This window comes from Ursus arctos, unplaced genomic scaffold (assembly GCF_023065955.2).
Source record: "Ursus arctos isolate Adak ecotype North America unplaced genomic scaffold, UrsArc2.0 scaffold_26, whole genome shotgun sequence".
Taxonomy (NCBI): Eukaryota; Metazoa; Chordata; class Mammalia; order Carnivora; family Ursidae; genus Ursus; species Ursus arctos.
In genome coordinates, this window is record NW_026622941.1 from 42,231,771 (window position 1) to 42,244,732 (window position 12,962).

Sequence of the window (12,962 nt, forward strand, 5' to 3'; positions counted from 1 at the left end):
TTTTATTTTTCCCATGCAATGCTTGGGACTGGAAGGTCAGGTCAGCTCAGGCGCACACAGGTAAGCAATAGGGCACAGTGAGGAACGGGCCCAGTCCCACAGGGCCCACTGGCGCTCTCCCCTCCCTCTCTGTATCCCCCGAACTCACCATACTCAGGACTCCCTCTCACTCTCTCTGCTCAAACCACACGGGCCTCCTTGCTCAGACTGGGCCTGTTTCCACCTCAGGCCTTTGCACCGGCTCCTCCCTTTACCTCCTCAAAACCGTTGTTCAACGTCCCCTTCTCGGGGCAGCCGACGCGGACCACCCTGTTAAAATTGGACCCCATTTTTCTCCCACTTCTTTTGAGTCCCTCTTCCTTGTTCTATTTCTTCTTCTTACAACACGTATCACCATCAAATATATAATCGACTCCCTTTCTAAGTTTATTGTCGATCTCTCCCGCTGGAACGGGAGCCCATGGAAACATACACCTCTGTGTTTTATTCCCTGCTGTATCCCGAGCTCGTGGAATGGCGCCCGGCCGTGGTAGGTACTCAGTAAGTACTTGTTGAATGAAGAAAAGGAAACAAATAGAGCCCAGCGTGAGGCAGGCCCTTCTAGAACATCAGGTTTTTAAAAATTTTTTTAATTTTTTAATTTTTAATTTTTTCTTTTGATGTAAAGTTCGATGATTCATTAGTTGCGTATAACACCCAGTGCACCATGCAATATGTGCCCTCCTTACTACCCATCACCAGCCTATCCCATTCCCCACCCCCTCCCCTCTGAAGCCCTCAGTTTGTTTCTCAGAGTCCATAGTCTCTCATGCTTCATTCCCCCTTCTGATTACCCCCCCTCTCCTTATTCCTTTCTTCTCCTACCGATCTTCCTAGTTCTTATGTAGAACATTGGTTTTGAGTTCTGCTTTCTGTTTTGTTTCTGTTGTTCTCCTGCCCACCGTGGAGGGGCTCTCTCAGCTTGGGGCACACCCAGCTCCCCTTCCCCCAGTTAGGGTTAGTGTGCGATTTGTGCTTCTGTGTCCACAAGAGCCAAAGGCTGGGGTAAGTTGGTTCTGCAGGAAGTCAGTGCATGGGGTGTCTCCTCAGCCCATCCTGTGACTTGGTGCAGCCTTGGAGCTCTGTCCTCCAGAAACAAGGGCCTCCTCTCAGACTGGAGCTCCTGGGCCGGGTCCTGCTCCCTCACCATCCATCCTTGCGCTCCCCACATAGAGTGCGAGTCTGTCCTCTGTGTCCTCCTGCTGTGAGGTGTGCGTGCGTGCGTGCATTTGTGAGAGAAAAAGCCAAAAGACCCTCCCCATTCTCTCTGTTCTGTGTGGCTCTTTTCTTATGCCCCCTCCCCAAGCCTGTTCCCCCAGGAGGGAGTTCTGGAAGACCATTCCTTGTTCTTGTCTTCGTACGCAGAGATTCTCTGTAATGACGGTTTTACTCAGGGGACCGGATTGCTGGAGGCTTAGGCATCATTACAGTCAAGACAGCAGGCAGCCGTTTTCCCCCCTGCGTCCCCTTTCCATCCTGCCGTTCCGGGGTGTGACGTTGGGGTGGGAGGCTGGGGGTGAGCCGCCCTGGCTAAGAGCTTGGTTTGGCAAAGATTACCGGGTAATCTCTCTGGCTGCCAGGCCTGCGCACTGGCCCTCCTGGCACCCCCGCTTCTATTCTCTCGGCCACGTCCCATCATCTTCTAGGCCCCGCCTCAGGTCTCACCTCCTTTGCGGCGTTCCACCTGCCATGAGTGGCCCTTCTCGGAGAGCCAAGAACATTCCCTTTCCCTGATCAGTCGTCTTTCCCTCTCTTGCCACGGATCTTTCCTACCTCTGTTTGGTGTCCCCAGGAGACCCAGTTCTTCAAGGGAAAGCTCTGTCCAGCTCTATTTCCCTCGGCATCTAGATTAGGGCCTTGTTCTGGCGGGACCTCAGCACTTGCCCGTGAATGAAAGGCGCCTCCTCGGGGACAGCTCCTGGGCCTGGCACGCAGTGGAGGGTCAATCGGCATTTGTGGACTAGATGAAGACGCTCTCCCGATATTGGCCCTTCCTTCCTGTGCCAGTCTAGTCAATTCCAGCAGTGCTTCCTGCGGACCTAGTGTGTGTTGGTTGCCGTGAAGGCTACAAAAGTAGCTAACGCATGCTCTCTTCACCAAAGGGCTGCACCAGCCCCAGTGACTCGACTCTAAGAAGGTAGGAAATGCAGTAAGAGGGAAGGCTAGAAGAGTTCACCGTGCACGTTCTCACTGTGGATAGATGAGCCAGGCATCCTTGCGGCCTCATGGGGGAAACGTGTAATCTGCCTGGGAGGACAGGCCCGTTGACCTTATGGGACAGCGGACCCTTGGCGTCTCAGGGATGTGCCGGCCCAAGCCCTCACTTGCCTGTGTGGGATAATGATGGCAGGTGGACTCACAGGGTGGGAGGGGAATTAGCGGCTGGAGAGCCATGTCTAGGCCTGTGGGACCGAGAAGGCAGCAGGGGGCTGGTTATTGTGACGTGGGGTCTCCTGCACATGCTTATTAAAGGAGACAAGTTTCAGCTTTGCTTCTCGGTCTGCCTAGTGGGAGATTCCCACGCTCATAAATGGCATTAATAACTTTCTCCTGCCTTTTATGTTGTTGGGAGGCCTGTTGTCTGCCCCATAAAAGGCGGGGGCACTGACAGGTCTCCAGCGTGAGACGTGCGCGCTTCAGGCCTCTCCACCTTCCCTGCGTCGCCCTGCCTGACCGACGAGGGCATGGCCAGCCGTTCCTACCGCCTCGGCCCCGGCTACGGGGTCAGGAACTTCAGCGCCTGCTCTGCCGTCCTGCCCAAGCCCTCGGCCCGCAGCTGTACCGGGGCCGTGTCCTCCCGTGGGGGCAGTCCCGGGGGGCCCGGCTACAGGCACCTCGGGGGCTTTGGCAGCCGGAGCCTGTGCGCCGTGGGGTCCCCGCGGACAGCGGTGAGTTGTGGGTGGCCTCTGCGCAGTGGGGGCAGCTTCGGCTACCGGGTAGGGGGCCTCTGTGGGCCCAGCCCGCCCTGTATCACCAGCGTGTCAGTCAACGAGAGCCTCCTCACGCCCCTCAACCTGGAGATCGACCCCAACGCGCAGTGCGTGAAGCAGGAGGAGAAGGAGCAGATCAAGTGTCTGAACAACAGATTCGCTGCCTTCATCGACAAGGTGGGTCTGCGGGCTGCTCCCTGGGGCTGTGGCATAGGAACGGGCAAGGGACTCGGAACCCAATGACAAGCTGGCCTCCCGTTCTCCGAGTCCCCGGCCTGCTCCCCATCAGCATGTGGCCTTGAGAACATGACCAAACCGGGCTCTTGGTTTTCAAATGTTACCAGCAGAGTGAAATGCCATCAATAACGGGCGTGAAACCAGCAGAGAACAAGGTGCTTATTGCGGCTGCTCCCCGCCCAGCGAGAGCTGAGAGCGTGTCCGTGGCCCGCTCTTCTGCATCTCAGCCATCACACAGCGAGAGGGGGTGGGCGAGAGGGCCTGTGTGCTAGGCTGGTGTCTGATCCCGCTCCTAGAGGAGATGCCCCCAGTCCCAGGGTGGAGACGGGAGCCAGGATGAGGAGGGACCAGACGCTTCTTTCCTGCTCCTTCCACTGGGGACATGGTAGGCAGGCCGTGAGTTCCCAGGACTTCTGGCCCTTCCCCACCTGATACAGACACAGATTAAAGACAGTGACTTGAGACACTTCAGGGGAAGGCCCAAGAGGGGCTGTTGAATTGTACTTTGCTGATGTTGCAGTCCCTCGGGTGGGATGCAGAGCTTTGTTTCCTCTGCCTTGGGGGTGGCCCAGCTGACAGCCTCTCTGGGGGAGGACTGCCACCGAAGTCCAGGGCAGGAAAGGCTCATCTTCCAGGGCTGCAGGGTGTGCATATCTACACCCAGGGACTTTGTAAGTGAACGCACACAGGGTGACGGTGCATGGGAGCTTTGCTCTCAGATAAATGCCACCATCAGGAATGGGCATCTCTGCAAGCGAGGTGCTCTTAACTCGCTGGCTCTTCCTGCCATCAGCACATCGTGCGGGGTGTTCATTTCACACGGACCAGGGTGTGGGGTGCTGGTGGGGAGTGGAAATCCAGCCTGTGCTCTGCTCACCAGGCTGTGTGCCCCGGCAGGAGACTGCGTCTGCCTGAGCCGCCCTTTTGCCTAATTTGCTTGAGAGCATAGCGAGGGCCCCGAGCGTGCAAGGACCTTTGCACATGGCCTTCTGGGCAGCACCCGGCTACGCGGTCTCTGTTGTGAGCAGTCAGTTCCAGTCTGAGGAGAGAGACTCAGACTGTTGCCCCGGGCTGGCTTTCCCTCCCCTGGGGCGGCCGACAGCCCCCCACCTCCTCAGAATGAGCTCCGGGGGTGCAAAGTACATTGCCTAGGTGGGTTGAAGCCTGCAGAGCGGGCAAGCCAAGTGGATCTGCAGGTGGCCACCCAGGGCAGATGCCTTTGGTTAATTAGGGTTGGATTCTTTCCCACAAGAATGGGCAATTGAGGGTTGCTTTCTACTGGGCTTGTGCTCCCAGAAGGTTAGGGCTAGCGGGGAGATCACTAGCGTAGGGCTGGCAAGGGCATGGGGCCTGGCAGGACACGAATGAAGCCAAGCTGAGACTCATACCTGCCTGGAGGGGCAGCTGCTGAGACTCACCGCCAGGCCCAGGCCCAGCATCGCCTGAGCCTCTGGTTTGTCACGGGCACAGAGATCCAGATTCTGGCCTGAAATTACTCAATTATTAAATGTTGGCAATGAATTTGATTTCTATGAAACAAAGCATGCCTGCAGGGCAGAAAGAGCCTGGGGCCTGCCAGTGTGCACTTGCTGATGTACTGCCGCTGCCTCAGTTTACCGCGAGGCTCAGAGAGGAGGAGGCACAGGGGCCTGGTTAGTGGCAGGGTCAGGCAATGGGAGGTCTCCTAACTCCTGGTCCAGGGCCCCCCGGCTGGGCTCTCACGCCCCCGGATCAGAGTGAGGGAGAATATGGTGGGTACATTTTTAAATCACTGCCATAAAAATGCCCACAAACTGAATGGCTTAAAACAACACGGATTCATTATCTCATGAGGCTGAAACCAAGGTGTTGGCCCTGGGGGAGACCTGTTTTCAGGGACATGCGGGCTTTCAGCAGAATTGAGTTCCGTGTGATTGTAGGACTAAGGTCCCTGTTCCCTTGCTGGGCTCGCTGCCGAAGCTTGTCCTCAGTTTCTAGAGACCACTGGCATTCCTTGACCCAGGCCCTTTCTCCCTCTACCTGCAAAGCCGGTGATCGTGGTGGAGGCCGTCTCAGGTTCTGAGTCTCTCCTCCACCTCCTTCTGTGCACCTCTCCACTCTTCTGCCTTCCTTGTCCACTTTAAATGGCCCATTAGATCCTTTGGGGCCACGTGGATAATTCCAGATCTCCTGATCTTCAGGGCCATAGCCTAAGTTCCACCTGCAGGGTCTCTTTTGCCGTGTAATGTAACCTATTCCCAGGTTCCAGGGATTAGGTTGTGATCATCTTTAGGGGGCCACTTTTGCACCCCCACCCCTGCCACGGTCTGGGGTGTTTTTGCAGGATCAGATGTTAGTTCATTCTGTGCACAATAAACACACCACAAATAGTGTGCTGTATGGGGAGATGGGGATGGGGGAGGGAACTTGACTGGGGGAACAGTTATGACCTGCACTTCCGGGCTTTGCCAAATGATTTGGCCTTCGGGAGAAGGTCACAGGGCTGCTGCAGGTCAGGGGCCCTCCCCAGGGGCAGTGAGGGCTCTGGGATCCTGGGCACCTCTCTGGGCTCCCCCTGAATCTTTTTCCTCTACTTTGGGCGGCAGGTGCGCTTCCTGGAGCAGCAGAACAAGCTGCTGGAGACCAAGTGGCAGTTCTACCAGACCCGCAAGGGCTGCAAGAACAACCTGGAGCCTCTGTTCCAAGGCTACCTTGAGACGCTGAGGCGGGAGGCTGAGTGTGTGGAGGCCGACAGCGGGAGGCTGGCCTCGGAGCTCAACCACGTGCAGGAGGTGCTGGAGGGCTACAAGAAGAGGTGAGTGCAGCCTGGCCGGGCCTAGTTATGGGTGTGGGGCAGGTCTTGGCTGGGTCCACCCAACTGTCCCAGAGGCGGAGATGGCTGGAGGTCAGGGTCATTCCAGGCTATGGCTCAGGTGGTTCTGTTTTCTCAGCCTGCTCCATCAGCTCTTGTGGGCCCCATCCTGGGGAGATCAAGAGAGAGGAACGATGAAATGGGAGGGTAGAGATCACAGGGCTGGAGGGAAGAACTTGGGAGCAGTCAGCCCTAGGATGGGTGGAAAAGAAAGGTCCCTAGGGAGATATCTCGAAGATGATCCGGCCGATGCCATTCAAGGTATCTGATGAGCTTGGATAATTCTTTCATTTACTCTGTAGTTACGTCGCCAGGCTCTTGTTCTGCAAGGCTCTGCAATTCAAAGGCCCATGTAAAAATTTCGTTTTAACCTGACTTGTTTGGTTTGGCCATTACGTAGTTTAAATTCACCAGGTCACTGTTAATTTGCTCCTCCTTACCTGATGGATATGCACAGAAAGAAGGGCAATTCTGACATAGATCAGTCCTGGTAATACTAACTGGAGGTAACTGAAATTCTGATCTTGGAAGATCAGGTTTTCCTATCCAGATGGGCCCAGCGATGGCCTCACACTTTCCTTGAGGGGAAGCAAATGCAGACACAATTCTGTTTGCAGGTGGCAAGGTCTGTCTCCCAGTCTAGGGGGTGTGAGGGCCAGTAATTACACAGCTCAGAGTTTATAGCAGCCCAAATTACTCTGTCATTAAAAAGTTGTAGAAAGTGTGCTGTGAGAACTCTGGTTCTCCCGCCGGCTGGGCAGGGCTGCTGCAGGAATGACTTCATGGGCAGGAGTAAGAGAATGTGCCAGGTGGTGGAGGAGGGCTGTGGAAATGCCCCCCAGCAGTCTGGGCTCGGTAGGGTGCTTCCAGTATATCAAGTCCTTGGGTGTTGGGGGAGGGAAGAGAATGTCACGGGGATGGCTTCATGGAGCTTTATGTTTTGTACAATTTTCGGGTTGAAAGACCCCCCCCCCCCACCACCGGAGAATCAGTCTTCCATTCATCCCACAAATACGTCCAAAGAAAATTCCTGCACACCAGGCAGTTTAACCCAAGATGCAGAGAGATTCAATGACTTGCCGGAGTTTTGCAGCAACTTCAGTCCAAGCTTGGACTAGAAACCAGGGACCTCAGCTCCATGTCCTGTGTCCTTTTGGTGGGTTCTTTGTGACTGAAAAATAGAAGTCCAGATAGGCCAAGCCTCTTCTCCCAAGTCACACAGCAAGTGAAGGATAGAACCAAGGAGTCTTGAAAACCTAGGGCTCTCTGGCCAAAGCCATCCTCCTCAAGGGCCTCTCCACCTGTGCTCTCTCCCCTCAGGTATGAAGAAGAGGTGGCTCTCAGGACCACAGCCGAGAATGAGTTTGTGGTGCTGAAGAAGGTGAGTGACTCTTCCCACGTGGGGAGGAATGAAATCTTGGATGCTGGGGGCCTCTCTTAGACTCACCAGGATTGTGTCAGTCTAGTCATGGTGGCCAGGCACTTGAGTCCCCTGACAGATGGAGGCCGGTTGGTCGGCAGTGTCCCTGTGAGAATGAAATTGAGTAAAAGTGACCATGGGAGCTAATCAGGGAGTCTACAGAGAGCCGGACAGCAGCACCATGAGGTCTCGGGCATGAGAGTCAGCTACTTGGGCGGTGCCTGACCTGGGTGCCAAGGACGACCTTCTGGGGCGTGCACTCATGGCCCTGTGGCCACCACATGGTCATGCTCCATGGGCCAGTCTGGCTCAGTGGGAGCAGTCTACATTTTGGGCTTGATTTTAGGCTACCTGCTTTAGAAAGATTTCCAATTCTGGACAAATCTGAAAAAAGTCTATAGGGGCCAGACTTCTCTCCACTCCCTATTCCTAGGTGGTCCCATGGATGTTTCTGTGATAGGAGAAGAGTGGGCCAGAACATGGCCTCTGGGCCCCGTATAGAGTGCAGAGGTCCAGGGGCACTGAGTGACCCTGTGTTCCACCCTTTGCCATGTGTGTCCACCAGGACATAGACAGTGCCTACCTGCGCAAGGCTGATCTGGAGGCGAACGTGGAGGCGCTGAGAGAGGAGATGGGCTTTCTGCAGGCCCTCTACGAGGAGGTGGGTTTTTTCCATCTCCAGAAGAGCAAGTGAGGGAGGAGCGGGCGGAGGGCTTTTTGGGTTGTGGCTTGGGTGGCCCCTCGGCTCGAGGGAGGGTTGCCCATCCCTAACTCTTCTAGGGCCTTTTGTGACCAAAAGAGATTTTCTCTTGCTCAGGCCTCCTTGCAAAATAGAAATGGGTGATGCCCTTCCTTTAAAATGATTTGAAAGACTGATTCATTGCCTGTCTACACAGTACAACATGAAGTGGAGATTTGACAATGTAGGCATAGGTATGTAGAGATAAAAATATCTTATTAATTCAGGTAGTGTGAAAACTTAATTAGAAAAGCCAGGAATCTGAATCTGTCCATTATCTGGTTGATTAGATTTATACAGATAGCTAGAGCTGATCTGGATAGTTGGGGCCCCAGGAGGAGTGATCCCCTTTGCCTCTATCCCTAGAAATCTGCCTCTGTTGATCCAGGCTTTCTTTAATGGAATTCCACCTTCCTCATTGCCTTGAGGCCATGGTCCAAATTCCAGCCCTTTTCTCTTAAAATTCCCCTCTGAAATTTTCCAGTTTATTTCCTGAAGCTTCAGATGGGGCCTGTTACCCACAGTGATGGGAATCGGAGGGAGCTTTGGAGCTGAGGGCACAGGTTGCTGTCCCCTACAGGAAATCTACCTTCTTCAGTCACAAATTTCGGACACCTCGGTGGTGGTCAAGATGGACAACAGCCGGGAGCTCAACATGGACTCGGTCGTAGCTGAGATCAAGGCTCAGTACGACGACGTCGCCAGCCGCAGCCGGGCCGAGGCTGAGTCCTGGTACCAAAACAAGGTGAACCGGAGGGCTGGGCTGCCCATCAGGCAGAAAGGATAGCTGGAACCCGGAGCTTCCCTGGGACAGGTGCCCACACACTGAGAGGGGCCACAGCACAGGCCCAAGCAGAGCGGGGGTAGGAGGTGGGACCATGGCAGAAGAACGGTGGGCTGGCTGTCCATAGTGACAACCCAGCACCCCCTCCAGCAATGTCACCACCATTGGCTGTTTCTCAGTGTTGGTCCCCCAACCCACAGTGCGAGGAGATGAAAGCCACGGTGAGCCAGCAGGGTGAGAACCTTCGCAGAACCAAGGATGAGCTCAACGAGCTGAACCGCCTGATCCAGAGGCTGACAGCGGAGGTGGAGAATGCCAAGCAGCAGGTCAGGGGGCGCTGAGACCTCACTCGATGTACCTGCTGCTTCTGATCTGCTCTCTGCTTTCCTCCTACCTGGACGGGCTGCCGCGGTCTTTGGAGAGGCTTCTATTTTAACCACCTGCATCTGAAGTTTGCACAAAAGATTTTAGGGGGAGGATTGTTCTGTCTTCCCTCTCTGAATTCTGCTCATATTTCCCTTCCTATCCCTTCACCGTTTCTCTCCTTTTAGCATACCTTAGACGACGTGGTCTAGGGCAGGTTGTGTCCTGCTGCCTTTCTCCCCGCCTTTCTGGATGGACTTGAGGTGCACAGACCTGAACTGGTTCCAGGCCACTCTGTTCAAAGTGCACCCTAACACCGTCTGCTCATCTCTATAATTGAATGTGGTCTCTCCTTCATCTTCATTCTGTTCCCCTCCATCCCAGACTCATTCTCATGCAGCTAATATACATCCCTCTTTCATACATATATTTACATACATACATATGAATCCTTTAAAATAAATTTATATAAACTTCTTAGTGTTTTAAATTTACATAATGACATTATGCCATGAATCTCATCTGATTTTTCCTGTAGCCAGTTCAAAGTCTTTGAAATCCATGCATGTTGCTATAAATGATCTATTTCATCTTTTCTGTGGTATTGAATGCATTAACATTCGTAAGCCAGAGTTTCCTGTCCATTCCCCTATGGATGGCCACTCTGTTTGCCTCCAAGTCTTTGCTACTACAACCAGTTCTATCATGAACATTTTTTGTGTATTTTTATACATGTATACATGTTTCCCTGTACATTTCCATGAGAAACGTTTTGAAGGTATAAAGGAAGAAATGGAAATGTTGAGCTGTAGGATAGTCACTGAATTACTTCCCAGAAGAACCCTCGGAGCTCTGTGCTGGCACAAAGTCCTGCCAGAGGCAGGTGGGGACTTCCACTCAAACTCACTATCATCAGACTCCAATTCTTGTAGATCTAATAGGTGTAAACCAGCAACAAGTTGTTTTTTTAAATTTCCATTTCTCTGGTTAATGAGTAATGTTGAGTATTTCCTCATAGGCTTACTTACTCATTTGCATTTCCCATTCTAAGAACTGCCTATTCTTATCATCTGCCCATTTTTGTGTTGTGATTCCTGTCTTTTTTCTTGACGATTTGCAGCAGTTCCATGTCCATTCCATTTAGATCGTAACCCTTTGTCTGTTCTGCATGTTGCAGTTCATCTCCTCTCAGGCTGTCACTTGTCCGTTTGCTTTGTGCTGGTGACCTTTACAGAACAGAAATCTTTAACCACACCCACCAGCTCTTCCCTTAATGGTTTACACTTAGGAAGGTTTGAGGTCATAGAGATATCCTCTTGCTTCTCTTCAACTAGTTTTGTAGTTTTACCTCTCACATTTAGATCTTTAATCCTTGTATATACAAAGAGTAAGGTTTAGGTTAATTTGTTTCTACAGACAGTAAGAAAATGTATCATGTAATCCGTTCTTTACCCACTGGTTTCACTGGTTTGTGATACAACCTCTATCCTTTTTTTTTTTCAAAGATTTTATTTATTTATTTATTTGACAGAGAGAGAGACAGCCAGCGAGAGAGGGAACACAAGCAGGGGGAGTGGGAGAGGAAGAAGCAGGCTCCCAGCGGAGGAGCCTGATGTGGGGCTCGATCCCAGAATGCCGGGATCACGCCCTGAGCCGAAGGCAGACGCTTATCGACTAAGCCACCCAGGCGCCCCAATGCAACCTCTATCCTAATCCTGAGTTTTCACATATCAGTGGCTCAATTTCTGTCCTCTCCCTCTGTGTTGTGGTTCATAAACACTGTGTAAGATGTGTCACAATTAATTTATTGCTATTCATAGCTGAGGTGATAAAATATGGGAATGGTACTGGAAGTAAAATGAGAGAAGATTGGAAGTTATCCTCACTTGCATGCTAATATGGTTTTAAAAAATATTTATGTCATTGTGGTAAGAACCCTTAATATGAGATCTACCCTCTTCATGCATTTTTTAGTGTACAATACATAATTGTTGACAGTGTGGTCTCTAGAGTTATTCATCCTGCTTAATTGAGACTTTATGACCATTGATTAGTAACTTCATATCTTCCCTCTTTCCGACCGCTGGCAGCCACCATCCCACTGTGTGAGTCTATAAATTTGACTATTTTATTTTAATTTTTAAAATTTGACTATTTTAGAAATTTCATGTAAGTGGAATCAGGCAGTGTTTGTCTTTCTGTATTTGGCTTATTACACTTAGCGTAATGTGTTTGAGGTTCACCCATGTTGTGGTGTATTGCAGAATTTCTTTTTTTTTTAAGGACTGACTAGCATTCCATTGTATGTTTATACCACGTTTTCTTTATCTGTTCATCTGTAGATATGTAGGTTGTTCCCATGTCTTGGCTGCAGTGAACATGGGCGAGCTAATATCTCTTCGAGATCCTGATGTTAATTCTTTTGGATGAGTACTCAGAAGTGGGATTGCTGGATCATAGGGTAGTTCTATGTTTAATTTTTTGAGGACCCTCCACCCTGTTTTCCATAGCGGCTGCACCATTTTGCATTCCCACCAACAGTTTGCAAGGGGTTCAATTTCTCCACATCCTTGATAACACTTAGCTTGTTTTTTGTGATAATAGCCAACCAGGCAGGCGTGAGGTGATTCTCGTGCTGTTGGTTTGCATTTCTTTGAAGATGAGTAATGGGGAGCATCTTCTCATATACCTATGGGCCATTTATATGTCTTCTTCGGAGGAATGTCTCTTTAAGTTCTTAGCCCATTTTGAACATCAGATTATTAGGGTTTTGTTTTCATTTTTGCTGTTGAGTTGTATGTAGGAGTTCTTTCTGCTTTAAGTGGGGCAGAAGGAGGGGCTGTAGTTAGTATGTTGGGTGTTGACGTGGGGACTTCTGCCAGTACGCTGATCTCAGTGGGTCAGAGAATGGGCCCCCCTACAGTGGCCTATGAAAACCTGCGCTTGGCATGAATTACTGTGGTAGCTTAGGGCAAGTCACAGCTTCTCCGAGTCTCAGTTTCTTCATCTGCATAATGGGAATAACCATGCCTGTTCCGACAAGCTCACAGAGTAACTGGAGGCAGATAAGGTAGCAGCTGTGAAAGTGCCTGTAAACTAACCACGGTGAACAAACACAAGACAATATCACTGCTTATTACCAGCCCTGTTCCAATGCTAACATTCCCTCCCTCTGACGGCTCACCAGGGACTTGCATTTCACATTAAAGTGGTACAAAAATGGAGGAAGAAAGCTCCAAAGGGCCATTATTGCCCTGCCTAGTTAGTTTGCAAGTTGACCATTTTGAATGGGGATGACCGAGGCCGTGGGGGACCCACCAGGGTTCCCACAGCCTGCACCACCCTCAAGCCCCTTCCCTCCTCCTCCCTGACAGCGCGGCAAGCTGGAGGGCGCCGTGGCGGAGACGGAGCAGCAGGGCGAGGCGGCCCTCAGAGATGCCAAGTGCAAGCTGGCAGGGCTGGAGGAGGCCCTGCAGAAGGCCAAGCAGGACATGGCCTGCCTGCTCAAGGAGTACCAGGAGGTGATGAACTCCAAGCTGGGCCTGGATGTGGAGATCGCCACCTACCGCAAGCTGCTGGAGGGCGAGGAGAGCCGGTAA

At 51.9% G+C, this 12,962-nt stretch overlaps 1 protein-coding gene across 1 annotated transcript; it reads left to right on the forward strand.

Annotated features, from left to right (window-relative positions):
- The first annotated feature begins 2,723 nt into the window (after nucleotides 1-2,723).
- On the forward strand, nucleotides 2,724-12,962 carry LOC113257587 (keratin, type II cuticular Hb5-like). The gene is made up of 7 exons (XM_026501811.3): nucleotides 2,724-3,146; nucleotides 5,792-6,000; nucleotides 7,378-7,438; nucleotides 8,043-8,138; nucleotides 8,797-8,961; nucleotides 9,201-9,326; nucleotides 12,738-12,962. The coding sequence occupies exons 1-7, from the start codon at nucleotides 2,724-2,726 to the stop codon at nucleotides 12,960-12,962; spliced, it is 1,305 nt and encodes a 434-aa protein (XP_026357596.2).

Bases quoted from the DNA above. Each gene is read 5' to 3' on its own strand.
- LOC113257587 (XM_026501811.3), top strand. From the start codon at position 2,724: ATGGCCAGCCGTTCCTACCGCCTCGGCCCCGGCTACGGGGTCAGGAAC. The intron at 3,147-5,791 runs GTGGGTCTGCGG...TTTGGGCGGCAG, and splicing joins TCGCTGCCTTCATCGACAAG to GTGCGCTTCCTGGAGCAGCA. The intron at 6,001-7,377 runs GTGAGTGCAGCC...CTCTCCCCTCAG, and splicing joins CTGGAGGGCTACAAGAAGAG to GTATGAAGAAGAGGTGGCTC.